The sequence below is a fragment of the Ptychodera flava genome, chromosome 8 (assembly GCF_041260155.1).
Source record: "Ptychodera flava strain L36383 chromosome 8, AS_Pfla_20210202, whole genome shotgun sequence".
In the NCBI taxonomy this organism is placed as follows: Eukaryota; Metazoa; Hemichordata; class Enteropneusta; family Ptychoderidae; genus Ptychodera; species Ptychodera flava.
The window spans coordinates 30,105,370-30,125,626 of NC_091935.1; the positions used below are offsets into that span (position 1 = coordinate 30,105,370).

General features: G+C 38.2%; 1 protein-coding gene across 2 annotated transcripts; it reads right to left on the reverse strand.

The window, feature by feature from the left end:
• Positions 1-1,332: 1,332 nt before the first annotated feature.
• On the reverse strand, positions 1,333-20,161 carry LOC139139012 (lipoamide acyltransferase component of branched-chain alpha-keto acid dehydrogenase complex, mitochondrial-like). 2 transcript variants are annotated; one of them, XM_070707698.1, is made up of 10 exons: positions 20,027-20,161; positions 17,116-17,342; positions 13,758-13,942; positions 12,861-12,991; positions 12,196-12,295; positions 10,885-11,207; positions 8,099-8,176; positions 7,178-7,369; positions 5,725-5,796; positions 1,333-3,230 (listed from the first exon to the last, which is right to left on the reverse strand). In XM_070707698.1, the coding sequence occupies exons 1-10, from the start codon at positions 20,096-20,098 to the stop codon at positions 3,063-3,065; spliced, it is 1,548 nt and encodes a 515-aa protein (XP_070563799.1). In that variant the 5' UTR covers positions 20,099-20,161; the 3' UTR covers positions 1,333-3,062. The 2 variants fall into 2 exon arrangements, with proteins under 2 accessions (XP_070563799.1, XP_070563800.1); XM_070707699.1 differs by lacking the exon at positions 20,027-20,161 and adding an exon at positions 18,924-19,063.
• Positions 20,162-20,257: the final 96 nt, after the last annotated feature.

A 20,257-nucleotide genomic window follows, 5' to 3' on the forward strand; every position in this document is an offset into this window, starting at 1 on the left:
TATTTATCGATGTCCTTCCGCAACTGTAAGGCAAAATCTTCCCCTGTAAGAGATTGTAATTAGGTCGCTAGATGGCGCTATAACTGAACCAGCCCTACGGTAGCTGGTATTTGCAGAGTGAAGTCCTGTGCGTGGTACATAACGAAAACACAACAGACGAAGAAAATATCCTCTTCTATGAAAGATGATTAAAAAGGCAGACAATAAGACTGAAAGGTGTCTGGGGCAAAAACAGAAATTACTGGCTTAAGAAACAGTGAGATACAACGATACTAAATTACAACCAAGATACATGGCCGCACATGATGGGATCGATCAAATAAACGTGATGAAGAAAATTACGATGTCTTGGACTGAAAAGTCCTATGACGTTACAAAAAAAATTGCGTCAGAGCCATTTCACTGTTTTGGACATCATTGATAAGAAAATGTAAAACTGCCAAAATCTGGACAGTCAACCTCACTCTTACCGCAACTACAATTTTTTGAGCTGCATGTTGCCATCAGTTTTTTTCGAAGGCATATTTCTCATCAAAAATGACAAGGAAACTCCCCTCATACTATATATTTTCAAAAAGCAGAGAATCTAAAGTTTAGTATGGTAGCAATAGTTGACTCGAAGGAAGAAGGGGTATATATTTGGGGTAAAAAACTTTTATTTTGGTATTTATGATAATTAATTTAAGTAAAAAATATGACACTATTTCCTGAAATGTAATATTTCACTTGAAAGAAGAGTACTTGTAGAAAAACAACTATTTTGTTTTGTATTATCTGTCCTCTTTCTTAAAGGCATGGGTTGAAAGATTGACACTCAAAAAGTGATTGAAATCATGATAAGCATAACTAGAATGCCTCTTATTCAAAAAGTAAGAATTTTATTGCTAAACAAACTGGTCGTTATGTTATATAGCATGTAAAGACCATAATGTGAAAATTTCAGGAAATTTGACCCAGCTAGAGTGGAGTTAAATTCTTTGGAATTTTTGAAATTGGGAGAAAAGAGAAGCCTGAAATCGGGTGATTTGCATACATTTGCATAAATTAACACTTCTTTATCACACAACATACGACTGCTTGACAAGCTAAAAGGTGAACCCGACCAATATTTTAATCTTTGGTTGACAAATTAAAGTTTAATGAATATTTGCAAAAATGTGATTTTTGAGCAAAATACACTGTGTTGGGTGCCTGTATGCATACTGACTGTATCACTATAACCATTATTTTTTGAGAATGAGAAGATCATTGGCAAAGAAATTTCTTCAAATTCGTACTGAAATTGGCAGCAGAGACCAGGACATGTTGAAATCACCACACGAGAGTAATCCATTTGTTACCATCACTTGACTTTATTGTGAGATGTCAACGGTCATTGAAAATAAATACTGAACTGGTAAAACAAAAAGCATGGCAGAAGAAAATTCAACTCAAAACTGTTACAAGGCCTTCACAGTTGTCTAACGTAATGTCTAGTGTGCTTTTAGAAAGCTGGGAGAGGTAAGTGTTGAAGTTTAAAGACAGAAGACACAAACACAAAGATCACACAGAAAAACAAAACAAAATAAACGCTCACAAGTATATAATAATACACTTTTTAAATAGTGGTAGTACAAATGATTGGTTTTTCTGAACAATTTGATCACAAATTTGTACATTTTCACATTTCTGAGTGTCAAGCTTCGTAGATGATCATGATGTATTCAGGTTTATGTTACTTGAGTTCCAGGTGTCAGGGCAGAACACACGGGAAACACTGTAACATCAACGGGGTTCCAAAAGCATCGTACATAATTTTCTGTGTATATCGTTAACCACAAACACTGGTACCTGAAAACACTCACCAAATAAATACGTGAAAGTACTACTTTTCAGTTGGGACAAACAAGACAACTGCATTGTTAGTCTTTCTGTCAAAAACCTGAATCACTATCATAATTTTGACTCCTCAAAAACTGAACTACTTTTGCCCATTTTTTCTGAAAGACAAGTTTGGGCACAGTGCTTTTACTCACAAAAGTCTATCGTACATGCTTTATCGTTACAACATATGTACAATTTTGGTTCTGTTTGTCTTGTCAATCGACATGGCAAATAATGAAAGAAAAGCTTTTTGCAATAATGTAAAGTGAAAACTTGTATTTGCATGCCATTGCGGCTTTATTATGATGATGTCAGTTGAAGAGTGTGTGTACACATCCCAGGCTATGGGTAGGTGCAGAAGAGAGAGGTGAGATTGTATGAGGGTTTCTGTGCATCTGACTGTGTATGTGAACCTGTCTGTACATGAGTGTTGACAGTGAATATACATTGATTTGTTCATGAATACATGGCACATGAAATTTCACATGACATCATCTTATCAGTCCAGAGTTGCTGAAACAGATTTTGGTTGTAGGTAGAAATTCTCGAAAACACTTTCTGTATAATTTTTACCGATTTGTCAATCAAATTTCATGGAAGTTTGCCGCTAAATAAGAGGGTTTCACACTTCTGAATACCTATTGACGACTTATAGTGAACCTATCAAACAAACAAAAGCATTATTGAAATGAATTTATAACACATTTGTGGCAAAGCGACATACACTTTCAGAAGTCAAGGTTGCATCCAAATGTTTTGAATATAATTAAAAAGGTCAAATAATGCATCTTTCTAGCACATATCATATAACATGATACAGACTGTTGAAAAACTCTATTTAAAAGAAAAACATGCCCCATACCATGTAATGCATTTACTTGCGTTTATACAGAATGCTGGTTTATCGGACGGGAAATACTAGCAGGAAATAGCATGCAACTGTTTGATATTTCATGTTATCTTTCTAAGAAACATGTTTTTAATTTCTTTAACATGATGCTGAAATGGACAGTATTTTTGCATTGTATGAGTGTGTTTTAGTGAGTCATGTCTGTTTTTCTGCATTGCAATGTGCATTGTCTTGCAAGCCGTCATGATTGTACTGTTTCTGCGCATTGCTGTATAATTCATTTTTGGTTAATGCATTGTTTAAATGTGCCCACTTTATCACTACAACCCCTCTTAAGCCGTACAAAAGATCACTTCAAATCAAGTATCATGGATGCCGGATTCTCCACATATGACTTCCACAGATTGGAAAACCTGGCCATGGTGGCGCCATCTATCACTCTGTGATCTGCAGACCAGCTGACGTTCATCAAATGAGCCTTGTACACCTGGTCATTCTCGTCAAATCTCGGCAGAGCCTGGAAGAATGAAGAGTTGGACAATGAAAAACTAACAGACGATTCAATGATTCAAAATGGCTGGCATGCTCTGCTCATGACCTCTATGAATTTTAATATCAAGAAAATAATCCAGGAAAATTTATTCGTTTTCAAATGATGAATTTTTCGCTGATGATTGCTACAAGAAGAACTGCTACAAACATACTAAGCATAGAAATAAAGTTAGAATTATGTTATGTAGTTACCAAAAGGAACTGTAAAATTTAACCAACCAAAGGATTTTGAATTTGATGAAAATTGTGGCTACTCTAGTAGGGAGTTTAGGTCACATGACATTCGTGTTGAACGTACGCGTTCGATGCAGGTGTAGTCCGAACTTTCGTGTTAATTCTTAAATAGACCAAATAATCAGAGAAAATGAAACTGTAGTATTGAAGATTATTATTTTAACTTCATTTGGGAAATTTTCACTTTTGTACTACAATAAATGGCAAAGCAGCACGACTACAAACTCACACGTACTGGCGATTTTGGCGTCCATTATGAGCGATGTGCCGTGATCTCAAATGTCCCGTGAAAGAGATCGAATATATACCTCTTTGATAGACTCTCTGCATGACTTATTCCGATCGCATCACTATTTTTAGGGGTGGTACGAAAGACGAGATCATGGGCTTCATTTTGAGGGGGCGAACGTTAAAATCGGCCGAGAAAAACTCAATCAATGATCAAACTTTGTGTTTTGTTTGTGTTTTTCTGAAAAAAAATCTTGATTTCCTTAAACGTTCGGCCCCAAAATTAATTTTATGATCAATATTAATTGTAATTCTGCAATAATTACAAGTCTGACGATGCGAAAAATGATGCTTAAGGCCCTTTTTAGCGAGTATGGTTTCCACCCCAACTTTACATCCGGGCACTCCCAGGGATCACATACAAGTAATCAGCTCTTCGCCGCATGTTCTGCGTCAGGTCTAAGCTGAGTTCCGACGTTCACGATATTGCAGCTAGATTGTCTGATTTCTTATTAAACGCAAGGATCTAGAGATATATTTATATACTTTACCCTTTCAAAAGTTATCTTGTTTGAAGTAGTTTGATTTCCGTGTGATATTTTTCGATAGACACTGAGAAGTTGTCAAGCCAGCACTGCAGTGTAGGCATACGCACGTGCACCGCACTTTGCCGATACCATACTGAACTGCTCACGTGCACCGCACTTTGCCGATACTATACTGAAATTTTAGTTTCGATCTTTAGTTCCCGAGAAGGGGACTATTTTGGTTCTCTCTGAAGAAAAAGGCCGTAGATTATTAATTTGTTCTTTCCTCATTGATGGTGTTCCGGACTTTGGAAAAGTTGGTTTTTATACTGGTTTGTATTTTGGACCGCTGACTTCGAGGGTCTATGGTATTTCCGGGGCAGCGTCATTTTGCATCCATTTTAATGCAGTTGTTCATTCTATAAATGCGTGTTGCTGTTTTACAACATTGAAAAAGGGTTTAGAACGAAGTTTTTTTCGACTTTTTGGAAAAGTTCTCTGTAATTGTTAAACTTAAAATCTACATTAATCAGACATATTTCATAATCATTTAATAAAAGTTGTAATCACACAAAAAAAAATTCAAAAAAATTCCGAAGTTCAAATTAAAAAAAAATATAAAAAATATTTTGTTAAATTTAAATCAAGTTCTAAAATGTCACAGGTATCATTTGATTGTTTACAGGTATTGTTTATTTGTGTACCTTGTAAACATAAATCTAAATAACTTTTTTCTTATATGCAAAGTAATATATGATGGAATATGATTATCATATTTCTGTTTATGTTCACAATACATAATGCATACAGTGATCAATGTCACAGGTATTATTTGATTGTTTACAGGTATTGTTTATTTGTTTACCTATTGAACAGCATTCTAAATAATATTTTTCATTTATAAAAATTAAAAACTGTTGAACATTTCATCAGCAATATCCACAAAAAAATTCATCAATTTTCAAGAGAAATGCTTGAGTTATTGCAAAAAGCACTAGAAATTGCAATTCTAGTTTCCTCAAACAATGTTCAACATGGGGTCACCTGGTTGTAATGAAAACTACAGGTGTCTACCATGGCATAATTTCTAAATAGGAAGCTGATTTTTTCAAATTCAACAGGACATATCTCTGCACGTACTGAAACAATTTTCATCAAACAAATGCAATCAATTGGTCTTGAAGAGAACTTTCTTTTGATATATAATTTATCATTATTGTAGCTATCTATCAATTTCATGTAAAAATCCCTAACTCAATAAATTTAGAGTCAGTATTTTTGTATCAAAACTGTACATAAATACCAGGAAAAGACCAATGTCAATATTTATGCTGTAATAATTAACATTTTCATCATTTACATATAAAACATATTTGATCCAATTTAATGCTACAAAATATGGTGATTCTACAAATTTTATCATCTTTAACCTTTTGTTTTACTGATATTTTAATTGTTGAGTTTCAGTACCTGTATTTTCCCCAGTGCACCAATAGCTACTTCAGGTAGCATTAAAACTGGCTTTGCATAGGTTCCACCAATCTGCAATGAAGAAATACAAGGTTTCAGTGCAATTTTGCCGCATGACAGATCAAATCAGAGCATTCCTTGGGTCGTTAAAAGACACAGATTTCAAATTTCGAGGGCAAGGTAAGGCCATCACTTGAAAGTCTTTCTCTCACAAAATATCACTTTGCGTCATTCCATGCCACAGAAAGCTGGAATTTTGCTTTCCACCTTACTGTATTTTAACATAAAGAATGCAAGTCTGATCTACTTAATTCTGAATCTGCTTTGATTACTGCACATCTTCAAGACAACAATACTTTAACTGCTAACCCTAATTCCCTGTAAACAGTTCACAATCACCATTGATAACAAAGGGCTTTGGCCAAACCATGATGGGTAACAGTTGATGTAAAAATTCTCAAAATGGAGTGTGCCATGCTAAAAGATGTTTGTGCCCATCTGGCAAGAAGTTATGTTACATATGATCATATGCTACTTTCGTCACCATTTTGCCATATCTATATGGGCCGATTCAAAGAGTCACCAAACTTTTATTACAGGGACTTGCCTTTTGGTGGGAGAAAAGTTGGTGAAATTTATTCACATACACAAGTCATCATTAAATGAAAGCTCGAGGAAGCAGACCCTCGCATAATGTTTGACAAATATGAAACAATTCCCACCAGGGAGGCAGTTACCACCTCAATGGTCCTGTGTATAAACTGCCTGTACAACATGGTCTGCCTATTGGAATATGTCCAATAGGGGATTTTACACTTTTCTGTAAATGCCAAAACATTTAGGACACATCAAATGTGTTTTTCATGACTTGTCATTTGAAAAGAACAAGCTGCCTGGTTATTGATGTACATTCAATGGTGAAGTTCAAGGAAAAGCTGACAGAATCATTGTCACTATTGCAAACTGATGTCATGGTACGGCCCCTTATATCCCAATGGATTATTTGACATTTTACTTTCCTGTATAATTTCAACATCTGGGTGCGGTCTATATTATCCAATCAGGTGATTTGAACCTTTACTTTCCTGTATAGTTTCAACATCTGGGTGCCGTCTACATTATCCTATCACGTGATTTGAACCTTTACTTTCCCCGTTTGCTTTCAACATATGGGATATTTTCCGTAAAAGTCTACATTTGATATTTTGCAGCTTTTAGCAAACACTTCAAAATTAGGATTCTGGAAGGATGGACATATCATCGAGCATTGCAAACGACAAGATGATTACATTTCATGCTGCCTATTCTGTCATGAATCAAGACAGTCATGGATGTCTTTCAACCTGGCTTAGTAAACAGTTCGGAAAGGTTTTTGCTGTATTACTCATGAAAACATGCACTTGACCTTCTGAAGCAACAAGGAGTCACCCCAACACAGATGCAGCATACTTACAGTTCCAATGTTAGAAAAGGTGAAGGTTCCGCCGGTCAAGTCCTGAGTTCCTAACTGACCTGCAGACCCAAGTGAGTGTAGTCTGTTCAACTCAACGGCTATTTCAAAGATAGACAGTGTCTGAGTGTTTTTGATGTTTGGCACAATCAGTCCATTCGGAGTGTCCATTGCTACCCCGATGTTGTGAGAAGCCTGTTCAAAGAAAGATCAGTCAAATTTAATAGTGGTCAGTCACAGGAAGTCCATTGAGATTTTGAAATATTACACGTTGTCATTGACAGTACGATTACATAGACTTTGTCAATTGTCTAACCAAGGTCCCTTGATCCACAAACTGTGGTCTAACATACCACTAAAGGGTTCCCTTCAAGGGGATTTTGAGGGATTGGCTACCCCTTTCTTTTTCATAAATCCATTCATGTGTTCATAACCAGACAAAAGAATACATTTTAACAACAAAATCATATAAAATGCATTGTAATGTAAATTGGCCACCCCATTGTATTTCCAAGCTGTAGTGAAAACTGCACTATAAATTAGCTGTAATTTTTTGTCTCCAGTAAAGCTTTATTTAAAATTAAAGTAAGTAATATTTCAACATTCAATGCACTGTGTCATTGACACACACTTGTTCATGGTTTATCTGTCATGTGTACACTACACTGCAGATATTTTTTTCATATTTGGGAAGTATAGGTTTTAAAATCTAATTTTGACACATTTACTATGTTATCTTCACAAAGAAAAGGGAAAGAATGATCAAAGAAGTTGATTGCATGAAAATTTCGGTGTTTTATCTTTTACCCTTGTTTATAAAAAAACTTCTAACTTTGCTGTTACAGTGTGTTCTACTAAAATGTATCTTTAATATGTTACAAAGATTGAAAGAGACACAATATATTGAAGAAAAGTGTCACTTACCTTATAAATTAAATTTTCACATTTTGCATCAGTTTGTGCATTCAAAATAGGATAGTGGAACAATGCCATGGATGCGGCCTATAAAATAAGATATGAGATGTTGTTTAGAACAAGTGACAATTTCCAACTTGGGTACTTCTAAACTTGTACTCTTTTCTTCTCCTGTAACTCTTTTTGTACTTTTCGTCCTGTGTGCGTCTTTCTGTCCAATGTTTTTTTTTACGTTTTTCAAAATAAATAAATAAATAAATAAACAAAATACGGTAACTTGTGTATTTCCAGGTGATATCACATCTCTATCTGCTGAGTCACTTTAAAGCAGTGTTGAGCAAACTCTATATACACAACATAACATGGTATGTCATTAGTGTTGCAGTAAGGAATTTTAAATCAGGAGACACTGTGTCTCACAACCGTTAATTTTTGGGGCCATTTTGCACATTTTGGGGACAACATGCGTCAGTTGTCAATCAAATTTTGTATTATTTTGTAAGAAACAAGTTTCACTGAACAAAATAACACAATTCAAGCTACCGGTTCCGCGTCACTATACTTGAATTTCAGGCAATTGTAGCAGTATACCGTATCTGCCGGCAATCAGAGCTCAGACGGACTACAAGCAAATTATTATATCAAGTACAATGTTTTAACTACTTGTAATCATAGCTAACTCTGAAAGTACATAAGTGAAAGCCTTAAAATAATTATTCAGAACAAAGGTCATTGTCAGTAACAGATATTACTTGTAGACTACACCCAAAACCCCTTTTCCTGCCAAGTCGGTGAAAATCCGCTTGAAATTCGGTGTAGCCAGAATCTAAGCACTGGTGATCGTTATTCTACCAACTCGGTGGAAATCGGGCCCTTTTTGGGTACTCCCTTTCCTGCCAAGTCAACGGCACTACGGTTTGCTATCCCCTGTACGTTTAGGGGTCATCCGAGGACAGGTTTTCTGACAAGGAACGCCTTTTCCCCTCGAAATGGGTTCGCAGGGAGTCGATAGACAGGGAAAGGTGCACAAACCTGTCTGCCAGTCCCCCACACCCGAGGGGGGCTGGTTTTTTTTTTACCACTTTTTACTGGACTTGGCAGGATAGCATGGTGACGTTTTCTGGCGGAGTTGGACTTACGTGGCTGCCTGGCACTATAGAGATTGCTGCCGAACTTGACCAACTCGGCAATGCTAATCTAGAAGGCTACCTCTTGCAAACTACTTGGCAGATGGTGCCGATGGTGCGAGACGAAAGTCACTTATTCAGTTGTGCATGACTGAAAATGAGAACGTATTTTTGACGGGACGGCTTGACTTGTTCCTCCAATGGAACGGATATGAACGACTCGGAAATACCATTACAAACTGGTGTCCGACGTACTAAGCTGGGCTTCAGCTCTGCAAGTTCAAGCCAGGCAACGTCCTTCACCGCCTTGGCCATGCCATTCAATGGACGTGGCTTTGGATTTTTTATTTATTCCATCGTCCAAAGTATTGGCTCTGGTTTGCAGGCAAACGTATCCTCTTGCCGACGCATTGGTAACTACGTACGCTGTTTGCATACGGAGAATTCAAAAGGGGACATGAGGTCAATGCTAAGAGGATACCGCCTGCACTTAGCATGGACTGCTTTTGTTAAGCAAACCAGCTAGCAGTACAATGGCCGCCAGGCATGTGGACACGTCGATGGCTAGAACAATGGAAGCATATTGCGTTGTACCTGTGCATCGCAAAAGTGAGACTGATGACTTGGGTGTAGTGACTGGTTATCACTGGTTAGCTGCAGCCCAAGCCATGACGGTACAAACCCGTACCTGACTGAGGACCACTCGATTAAGTCGGTAATGAACGGTAACACTCGTAAGCCAACTCCCAAATGAGCTGGCTAAACTACGTGGAGCTGTGCTTCAATGGCTCAGCCATGTCGTTAATACAACAGCAAAAACGTAGTTTTTGTGCTACACTGCCAAGTCGTTGAAGGTATGTATTCAATTGACCCTACCCTGGGGAAACAGGACAGGTTTGCCGATGCTGCTGCACCCCTAGCACGACCCCAAGGGTCTCTGACTAACAGACGAGTGAGGTGATGTTTGTGCCTAGCGGACCTGCGCAATACTGAAGGAGTTTATTTCCGAAAAAATAAACATGAAACGGCAATAAAATGACGCACTCCCAGGGGCAAACAAAGCCAGTGACCTCAATTTTTTTCTGCAGGAACCCTTGAGCTCCTTCCCCTGTCTACGGGCATGTAGAAATTATCGAAGTCTAACACGTTTAAGTACGGCTAAAACTACCCTGAAATGGGCGATTTCTGCCAAAATGCCTGGCAGGATAATGTGCAGGAGAGCCAATCTTTTGCAGGCAAATATTATGGGGCCGTTTTCTACTGACTTGGCAGGATAACGGACAAGGGCGCTCGGCAGGAAAAGGGATACAGTTGATCCATGAGCACGCCCGAGGTGACCTGCGGTACACAAGAATGCAGGACAACGGGTTCCATTTTGGGGACATTTGTCGCAAGGGCGTGTCATGGCGGCAACACTGATATCATACTATCTTACAGCAGGTTTAGTAAGTAAAATTCACATTTAAAGCATACTGTTTTCAAGGACCTTCAACTTTTTAAGTCTTTGTTAAAGTGCACTACCGGTATATAGGATATATTATGCCTTACTGGTTTTAACAAACTTGACATATGAACTTGGTAGGATATAAGTTACATGTAACAGCAGTTGATAGTCAGCTATCACTTTAATCAGACACGTGGGTTTGATCAACAAATTAGCCACCTCACCTTAATAAATACAGGCATATATGTAAATTTTGTGCCTCTTGCATCAGCAAAATTCTTCAATTTTTCCCGCAACTTGACAAGTTCAGTCACATCAATCTCATCACAGTATCCAAAGTGTGGCACTTCGTTTGCAGCGATCATGGTCTTCACCATGACCTTCTGGAAGCCCTTGATTGGAACAGTGTTGTCCTTGCCCACCGCTGTCACTGGTCTTGCTGTCGGTATCGGTACTGCTGGTTTGGGCTTTGGTGTGGGTGGTGCTGGCTTGGTTTTAACAGTGGAGGGCTGTGTAGCCACTGGTGGTGGCGGAACAATCTCCATTTCTGTGGCAATCAAGACAAGTGATCACAACATAACAAAGGGAGACTCGAAGAAAGTAAAAACGCACCTGATGATTTTTTTTACTGTACGTTTTGTACTTAGTATGTTACGTACTTAGGTATTTAAATCAAACTGATATTGTTCAATAAGTTAGAAAATTTCATCTTACATACAACAATAAGCCACATTGAGTTCTTTCACTGTCAGAGTTTGGTCCAACCTTACTCACCCCCCCCCCCTCCCCCAAAAATCAGGATGCCTAGATTTGTCCAGCTTGAAATGATAATGAACTCTGTTCACTTAGCTTCAAGAACACAGACACCTAATATAAAGAGGATGTGGAACCCATTGTAATTTTATGACAGAAGACAAACACAGAAGGTAAACATGTTCCATTTTCTTTCATTTATTTCTTCTTCACTTAGACCTTCTTGAATGCATTTCATCTCATGATTTTTCTTACTTTGACCAGAATGTACATTAATGTCAATTTCAATATGGCTGTTTGCAATTGATGTGATTGTTCTCTTATTAATATGCAAAAGCATATATTTATCTACATTTTTAGATTACTCTTTTGAAAATTACGCATGCAAGAATGACGAAAGTAGCACTGAAGAGATGCCTGCTAATGTAACAATGATACTGAATACTAAAAGCCATCGAAGGCTCAGACAACAAGCTTTAACAATGGCCATGCATGTAACAGTGATAAAAATTATTCTGCATTTTAAGCAGCAGAGTCCGATGTCGCACACATATAGCTATACTTAGTAACAAACCTGTAACTGCCCACAGCTCTATTCCAATCTGTGACACTACGAGAGGATTTATTATCATATGCAAATTTATGCGGGTTTGCCACTTTTCATGTATGTGTCAGAGTACTCAGAAAAATTTTATTAAAAATTGTTTTCCTTGTTAAGCTTGGAACAGTGTTATCCTGCTTTCTATGTCTAACTAATTCTAAATTCATCAATCAATGTTTACCTGGTACTGTTCCAGCATATCTTTCTGCCACGTGCCTTAAAATATCTTCTTTCAAGATACGTCCATCTTTGCCAGTACCTACGATATCTGCAAGATTCACCTGAATACAAATATAATTTACAAATTATTGACACAAAATGCAATACAATATTAGTTTCACAGCAACATCAGGGCATGTGTTATGTTGCATAGCTGAGGGCGCTTTCATCCGGCATTGTAATTTGTCCTTCACTCGAGGTACCTTTCTGTGTCTTTAAGTGTCCCATTTGACAGTGACAGGATTGGGTGAAACCATAGCAGTGAAACGGTGAAAAGGATTGGGTGGAACACACAATGGTAAGACAATCCAGAATATTCTGGAGGCTAGGAAACACTAAGTGTTCACCTTGCGCTGTGACTTTACTTTCCAATTGTTCTTGAATCCTGTGAATATTGATACATTTGTGAGCCAAGCAATTTACACAGGACAACGAAACTTCACATCAGGCCCATTGAAATTTACTTTGCTACAGGCTATGGGGACACCTATTGATAAATATGAACCAAGATTCCCATGGATGGGCCTGTCATATTTCTTATATACCACTTTATTGGTTCTCACTCCCTAGTGTCAACAAAAATCCCCTTCAGAAGAACCAAAGAATGAATGTCAAATCCAGACTCACCTGATTTTCCTTGGCAATCCTACGCACAGCTGGTGTGGCTGGCACCTTGTTCCCTTTCAGGATCTGTACACTGTGGCTTCTGTCTTCGGTGTCTGAATCGGAATCCGATGAAATGTCTTCATCTGCCGTTTCTACATATGCATCCACAGGAGGGGTAAATAGATATTAATGAGAATAAGATAGAAGCTAACATAACTAGAAATAATTATAAGGAAATACTGAAGTACATTCCTTGAACACGATGTAAATCATAGAGTCTTGTCTTTCTTTGATTCCGGCTTCATTACTGTTTTATTCCGGGTACTTTTTACAAATCTTCCATGGAGTGCCTTATTTAGCCCAAAGGGAAAGTAAATTCTTTGTTTTGCATCTGTGCATGTGTACGTTTCTGAGTTGACGGGAAGAAAACACTAACTTCACTTGCAGAATTTTTAACTTTTGGTTAATGTTCTGTTGCAAAACCAAGCAATGGCTTTGACACGGCTACAAAATAGTTCTTTGCAACAGTCATATCACAACCATTGAACCGTGTTGTGATTTAAAACAGTACCCTCCAGAAGCATATTTTTACAAGAATGTCCATGATGTATGAGAAAACTGTCAAATACAGGCAAGTTGATTTTGTTATCTTTTGTGTATTTTTGAACCGCTTACCCATCTACCTTGCAGAATTTTGGTTGGCTGCAAAACAAAGAATTTACTTACATTGGCCTTAATGTATCACATTGCATCTATGTGCAGAATCCTTCACTGGGATCGAACGAGACAAAAACCATTGCTGTGCATGGTGACTTTGTACAATTTAATTACTGCATTTACATTCCTACATCTTTTCTCACTGAAAAATTTCACTCATTGATATATCAACTTTTTACTATATCTAGGAATCTCTCTCACCTTTTGCAGAGCCACTCAGCTCAATGTCGACAAGCGGCTTGCCAACCATCGCTGTGTCATCCACTTCATAATGCAATTTGACAATTTTGCCATCATAACGACTGGTGATTGTGACTGACGCTTTATCACTCTGTACTTCACAAATACTGCCAAACTGACTTACTTCATCACCTACATCAACATACCTATAATAAATTTATATTTGAAGATGATTTTTTACCAAAAATGACTTTTTTGAGCTAAATTGCATTTTTCAATAATATCAAAAAACAAAAATACCACAATTATACAGTGTCGCTCAAATTTGATCAGAATTGGTATATACCAGTATAGGTTACCAATGGTCAACAATAAATGTTGTTTCTATCTGTTCTGAGGAGGAAAATTCTACGTTGATGTTATGACAATGATTTCTGCACAGTACAACCAGAAAAACAACAAGAAATATTTAAACCAGAAAAACAAGAATGACAAAAGTAATTAAGGTCTGAAACTTTATGTACTGGAGGTCAACTTTAGCAACATGCATAGCAGAAACAAGCCTCTCTTAGTTTGACCATAGATGGTCTTCCCCACCCCCCTCTACTGTCTATGGTTTGAGCAGGTCTGTTAATATGTAACAGTTCATAAACAATGACAGGAAATGACTCAAGATCAGTGGAGTTTGCCTGTTTCTTACTGGCATGCCAATTCACTCCTGCACATTTGCAGGATTTCGCTTTTTCTTACCTCATTTGCACATTTTTGACACTGATGTGTTCATTTGAACAAATTCACATCTCAACCCATGCATCTACCTGTACACCAAAATACTGAGATGGTAGCTCTGGTGGTATGGGAGCCTTTGTGTGTGACGGACATACATCCGCACATACATACCCACAAATATACAGACATACAGATGCCACCGACTCATCACATAAGCTCTTTTTGGTATTTATACACAAAACCAAATATGAGCTAAAAACGGCTAGTTTGTTATAATGATATTTTGCATCCACACAACAAATATCATGTCTGACGGGCTTGACAATTCCTATCCCCTGATGCCCGCCCGGGACAAGTGAAAGTTACGTTCGGGCAAGTCAAAAATAAAATCTGGTTGCCCGCCGGACAAGTTGTTTATACAACTTCGACGTGAACCTAAGTTGTGGTTTGTGCACGTGTCGCCCGATTTGCGTTGTCATACACACAAAATAAATGTCAATCACTGACCTTTTTTTAGATACAATTGTGACGTTCACTTGCGGACTCACACAATGTTGCAATTTTTCGATGATCGACATAAAATTGTTTCATCGTCAAATTAAAAAAGTCACTTAAAATTTGGCATAAGCAGCATTTTTTTGTTGTATGCTGACTGCTCCGCCCCAACAAATTAGGTAAAAAAATGCAAAACCGAATCATATTGCTTATCAGCGATCGACCATGCTGTACTTCAAAATCATTTATGCGGCCTCGCGAGGTAGATCGATGAACATCGTTGGCAGATAGTTTGTGGAGTGATCTCGGTAAATATGAGTATTTTACGGTAATATTTCCACTAACGCAAACAAGGCATTGTGCATTTTCGCGAGCAAGAGTGTAATTTCCACTCCGCAGACCTACGCAAAAATCAAGCAAACCTGTTGCCGTAAAGAGGCACATAGTTTACGACGATGGGCATTGTGTAACTCTGAGAAATGACGTTGTGATGATTTACGACGGCCCCATGAGGGCCAGCGTGAGTGGGATTGTCTGAGAATCGACGACTTGATGTGATGATTAGAACAATGTTTCTGACAAAAGATCTAAACATAAGCGTTATGATGAGGAAAAACGCCATAGATGTTATCTCGCGAAATGGAAAGCACAGTGGCCTTGGTTGAAATATGATGATTCCAAAATAATCTGTACGTCGTGTCTCAAATACCCAACATTGCCAAACCACTTGGAAAGCAAAATACTTTTCTTGGCCGATGCGACATGTTTCGCATTGAATCGATAAGGTCTCACGAGTTTAGTCAACCGCATTTGGACTGTTTGGCGCATCAAAGATGAGATCGTGATGGGGACAATGGTTGTGGAAATTTGCGGGTCCCGCTGAGCCCGATACGGTTTCACTTGCCAACACCCCGATTGCATGCAACTGCGAAGCGTAAACTGAATGACGACGACCAGCGACAGAAACTGACCAATCTCTTTACGACAGCATTTATGCTTGCCAAACACGGGAAGCCGATGTATGATGCGTACCTTCAATGTTAGCCCTGTGTACAGGTCTGTGTGTTCCCGGCATTAAAAACTTATACAGCCTCTGGAGGCCGTATAACGCCAGGAACACACAGACCTGTACGCAGGGCTACTTCAATGTGAACTTTTGAGAAAAACCGGCATCAACATTGGTGAAAATTACCAAAATAAGAAAGTCCTGAAAGCCGCTACAGAATTCATTGCAAGTATTTTGGTCCTGATAATTACAAATGGAGGACAAGTAAAATTTTTGTGAGGACAAGTGAAATTGAAAATCCACTTGTCCCACGGACAAGCGAACTGGAAAAAAAAATTGTCAAGCCCTGGTCTGTAAGTACTGCAGTTCTCAAAATATTTGAGTGGACGGATATACATACACATACACACACACATACATACATACATTCATACATACAGAAAGACAGAGACATACATACATACATACAGACAGACAAACAGACAGACACAGACAAACAGACGGACAGACTGACTGACGCCGGACGGATACCCATCCAATATCTTCCATAGACAATAGGATAAAGTAGCTAGGAAAGAGTAATAGAGTGAGAAGGATTTGGAATCTTTTAAAATCATTTAGTCTATACCATTATTGTCAGGAACTCTAATATAAGCGTGGTAAATATGGAAAAAATTTACCCACGGTCATCAGCCTTCTATTGACAGTAAACAAGGTTTAGCACAACTCAATTGTTTCAACTGTTACTAATATTTTTTTGAAAAAATGTTGATCTTATTATTTATGATTTTCAACAAATTGTTCATAAAATAATCTAAAGCCACTGACCATTAGAGCCTTAAAGGTTGACACGGAAAGACTAAATGTCCCACTAGAGATTTTATCAAAGGTCCCACTCATTTGTCTTCAATGGACGAACTGTATACTCATTGTTCCATAATGGGATAACAGGTTTTGTATAAATGTGATAGTCATGAAAGAAGACGAGAGGATTCTGTTTAGACTGTCATGAAAAAGAGCAATCAAACACTACCTGTAAGTAAAATACATGTACTTTGACAAAAAGCTTGGGCAATGATATACAGTACCATTCTCAAATTATTTGGTAAAGATTACATGTTATATACGTGTACTTCATCAAATTCTTACCATTCTTTTATAGAGACTTCTCTGATTCCTTCTCCGATGTCAGCTAACTTAAACTGTACAATTTCTCCCTGGCAGACTGAAGTGGTATGTAGAAGTCTGGATAATACGTATCTGGGCTGTACTGTTTTCAAGTTACGTACGGAACTGAGTTGTCCTAGTCTAGTGCCATAGAAACAGTGCTGGCTTCTTTTCCCTATTCCGTATCCCACAATTCTCAGCAACTGATGCTGCAACATTAAGTATATGGAAAATTATAAGAAAAAAATTCAGAATTTTGAAGGTGTCACAATAACGTACAAGACTGACTGCAGTTTGGAGGCTGTAGCACCATTAACAAAGTTTTCTAAGTTCATATGTCACCATCAGATCAAGTTGTTTAAACTTTTTAAAGGCATAAAATTTTGGACATGTTGCCTTTTATATTTGCAGGCCCCTGTAAACATGATTTTTACTGACTTTAATAACCCTCTATGATATACATGTCAAATGGGTGAAAATGCATATAGGTTTTGGCTCAATACCACTTTTCACTGACTTGGCTGATGGCAAGTGATAGGCCTGGCATCAAAAGAGTTAAATTTAGGAGTATACTGTGTAAAGCTAAATAAAAAAAACGAGAAAGGGAGTCAAACTACAAGACTCTAAATCATATTGCAATAACAAATTAACGAATGTATGTAAACAATGTCACTTTATCCATGTGCAAAGTTTGAACTGAATTGATTCACACACCATGGTAGTACTTGTACACTGCAAGAAAATAGAATTTTGGACATGTTGCCTTTTATATGCCCCTGTAAACATGATTTTTACTGACTTAAACCTCTATGATATACATGTCAAGTGGGTGAAAATGCATATAGGTTTTGGCCCAATACCACTTTTCAATGACTTGGCCAATGTCAAGTGATATGCCTGGCATCTAAAGGGTTAAATTTAAGAGTATACTGTGTAAAGCTAAAAAAAAAAAACGAGAAAGGGAGTCAAACTACAAGACCCTAAATCATATTGCAATCACAAATTAACGAATATATGTAAACAATGTCACTTTATCCATGTGCAAAGTTTGAACTGAATTGATTCACACACGATGGCGGTACTTGTACACTGCAGAAAGTGTCATTTGGCTGAAAATCTGATAAATGCTGAACTTGAAATTGAAAGGTTGCAGGTTTCGTATTTTGATGCAATTTTCTGGCTCAATCCGTATTGACGGATGAACCATAAAATGCAAATACTGGGTATATTTTTTGTTTGGTTGCGGTATATTGACTTAAAGCATTCTTATGAATCCTAGACGCAATGTCAACCATGCTCGCTGCTGTTTGTTAACTACCTGGAAATGTAGAGCACTTGTGACCAACTTCTTGTTTAACTAAATTATTTATATTGCGATGCGATAATATGCAAGGAAAGACCAGTGCTTTGGCTTCAAACAATTTGAGTTAAATTACAGATATTAGGAAAAAAAGGTGATTTTCTACCAACTACCGTTAAATAAAAAATAACATTGCAAAATTTGGTACAGAGCTCGGCTTACTGACTTAATATAGTTCAGAGGTCATGATCCAGATTAGCTGTGGGTCCATAGCTGTGGTGTTTTCAGACGGGATTCATGCCTTTTACGGGCTGGTTTTGACTTTTACGATTTTAACCCCGCCACCACAGCTATGGGATATTCCATAGACTAGCGTCCAAATCCGCCGCAAGCACCCTTTGCGCAAGTTTGCTCGACGATATTTCGAAAAATTTTCCATCCAAATTACAATTGCCAACACTCATCGACAGCTTGGTTATTAGGGACTCACCAGACCAGAAATCCGCTAAAAATTCACTGAAATATCGCCTTTTTTTCTAAGTTTGCGCGACATGACTACACGTAGACCGCCATTTTGCTAGCGTAAAACTGTTGGTCGAGGATCCCTGCAGTACGTCACTACAGTGACGTAGGGCCGTGACCTCTCAACTTCTGAACACAAACTAACTTACGGCCAGCATCCGCGCGGCGCGCCACGAATAATTATAGATCCTAGGACTGAACTTTTTTCCCCCAAGTAAAAGTTTGGTTTCAGTTTTGTGAGACTGGGAATGTCCATAAGACGAACGATGGTCATCGATATCACACGATGAATCTCTCAGTTTGTGTTTAGAAGTTGAGAGGTCACGGCCCTACGTCACTGTAGTGACGTACTGCAGGGATCCTCGACCACAGTTTTACGCTAGCAAAATGGCGGTCTACGTGTAGTCATGTCGCGCAAACTTAGAAAAAAGGCGATATTTCAGTGAATTTTTAGCGGATTTCTGGTCTGGTGAGTCCCTAATAACCAAGCTGTCGATGAGTGTTGGCAATTTGTAATTTGGATGGAAAATTTTTCGAAATATCGTCGAGCAAACTTGCGCAAAGGGTGCTTGCGGCGGATTTGGACGCTAGTCTATGGAATATCCCATAGCTGTGGTGGCGGGGTTAAAAATCGGAAAAGTCAAAACCGGCCCGTAAAAGGCAGGAATCCCGTCTGAAAACACCACAGCTATGGACCCACAGCTAGATCCAGATCGGCACAAATATACGATCATAAAGCCGAATACCCAGATGTAAATATGTGAACATCGTAACTATCGTTCTGTCATATCAGGTTTAAATGCCTATTCAGACAAAGGCTTGGTTCTAGGGTTGGGGTTTCTCTAAAAACGTGCAGACAGGATTGCTGTATTGAGATCACTTAAAAAATAGGCCACAACACCAATGCCTCTATCTTGGCTGAGTTGTCACTTCATTTATCATGTTGCGTACCGGCCGGTATCGATTACCTGGGCATTACCCTTTTAGGATTGCGACATTGCCCAACCAAATAATTAATGTGTTCCCGTGGCAGTTTGCAATTGCCTAAATAGACACAGAAATAACGCCTACCGACGGTGACTGCCTTATGTGTGGTCTGCTAGCAGCTACAAGGAGTGGAAACCTTCCACGCACGGCAGCCATTATCAATCGAAAGTGTACCACTGCGCAGGGTCATCACGCCAATAAAGGCGAGCCCACTGTATATTGACCAATCATAAAAGTGATAACCCCCCCCCCCCCCCCTTTCTACTGACGAACCTTACGAACCTGAAGTATTTTCATTTTAATAAATGTCTTAAT

What these genes read in the sequence shown, in the direction of transcription:
- LOC139139012 (XM_070707698.1), bottom strand. Translation starts at nt 20,098, where the DNA reads ATGGCTGCCGTGCGTGGAAGGTTTCCACTCCTTGTAGCTGCTAGCAGA. An exon ending in GCTGAGTGGCTCTGCAAAAG is followed by an intron (nt 12,992 to 13,757) that starts GTGAGAGAGATT and finishes ATGCATATGTAG; the next exon opens with AAACGGCAGATGAAGACATT. An exon ending in CCTTTTCTAACATTGGAACT is followed by an intron (nt 5,797 to 7,177) that starts GTAAGTATGCTG and finishes TCTTCATTGCAG; the next exon opens with ATTGGTGGAACCTATGCAAA.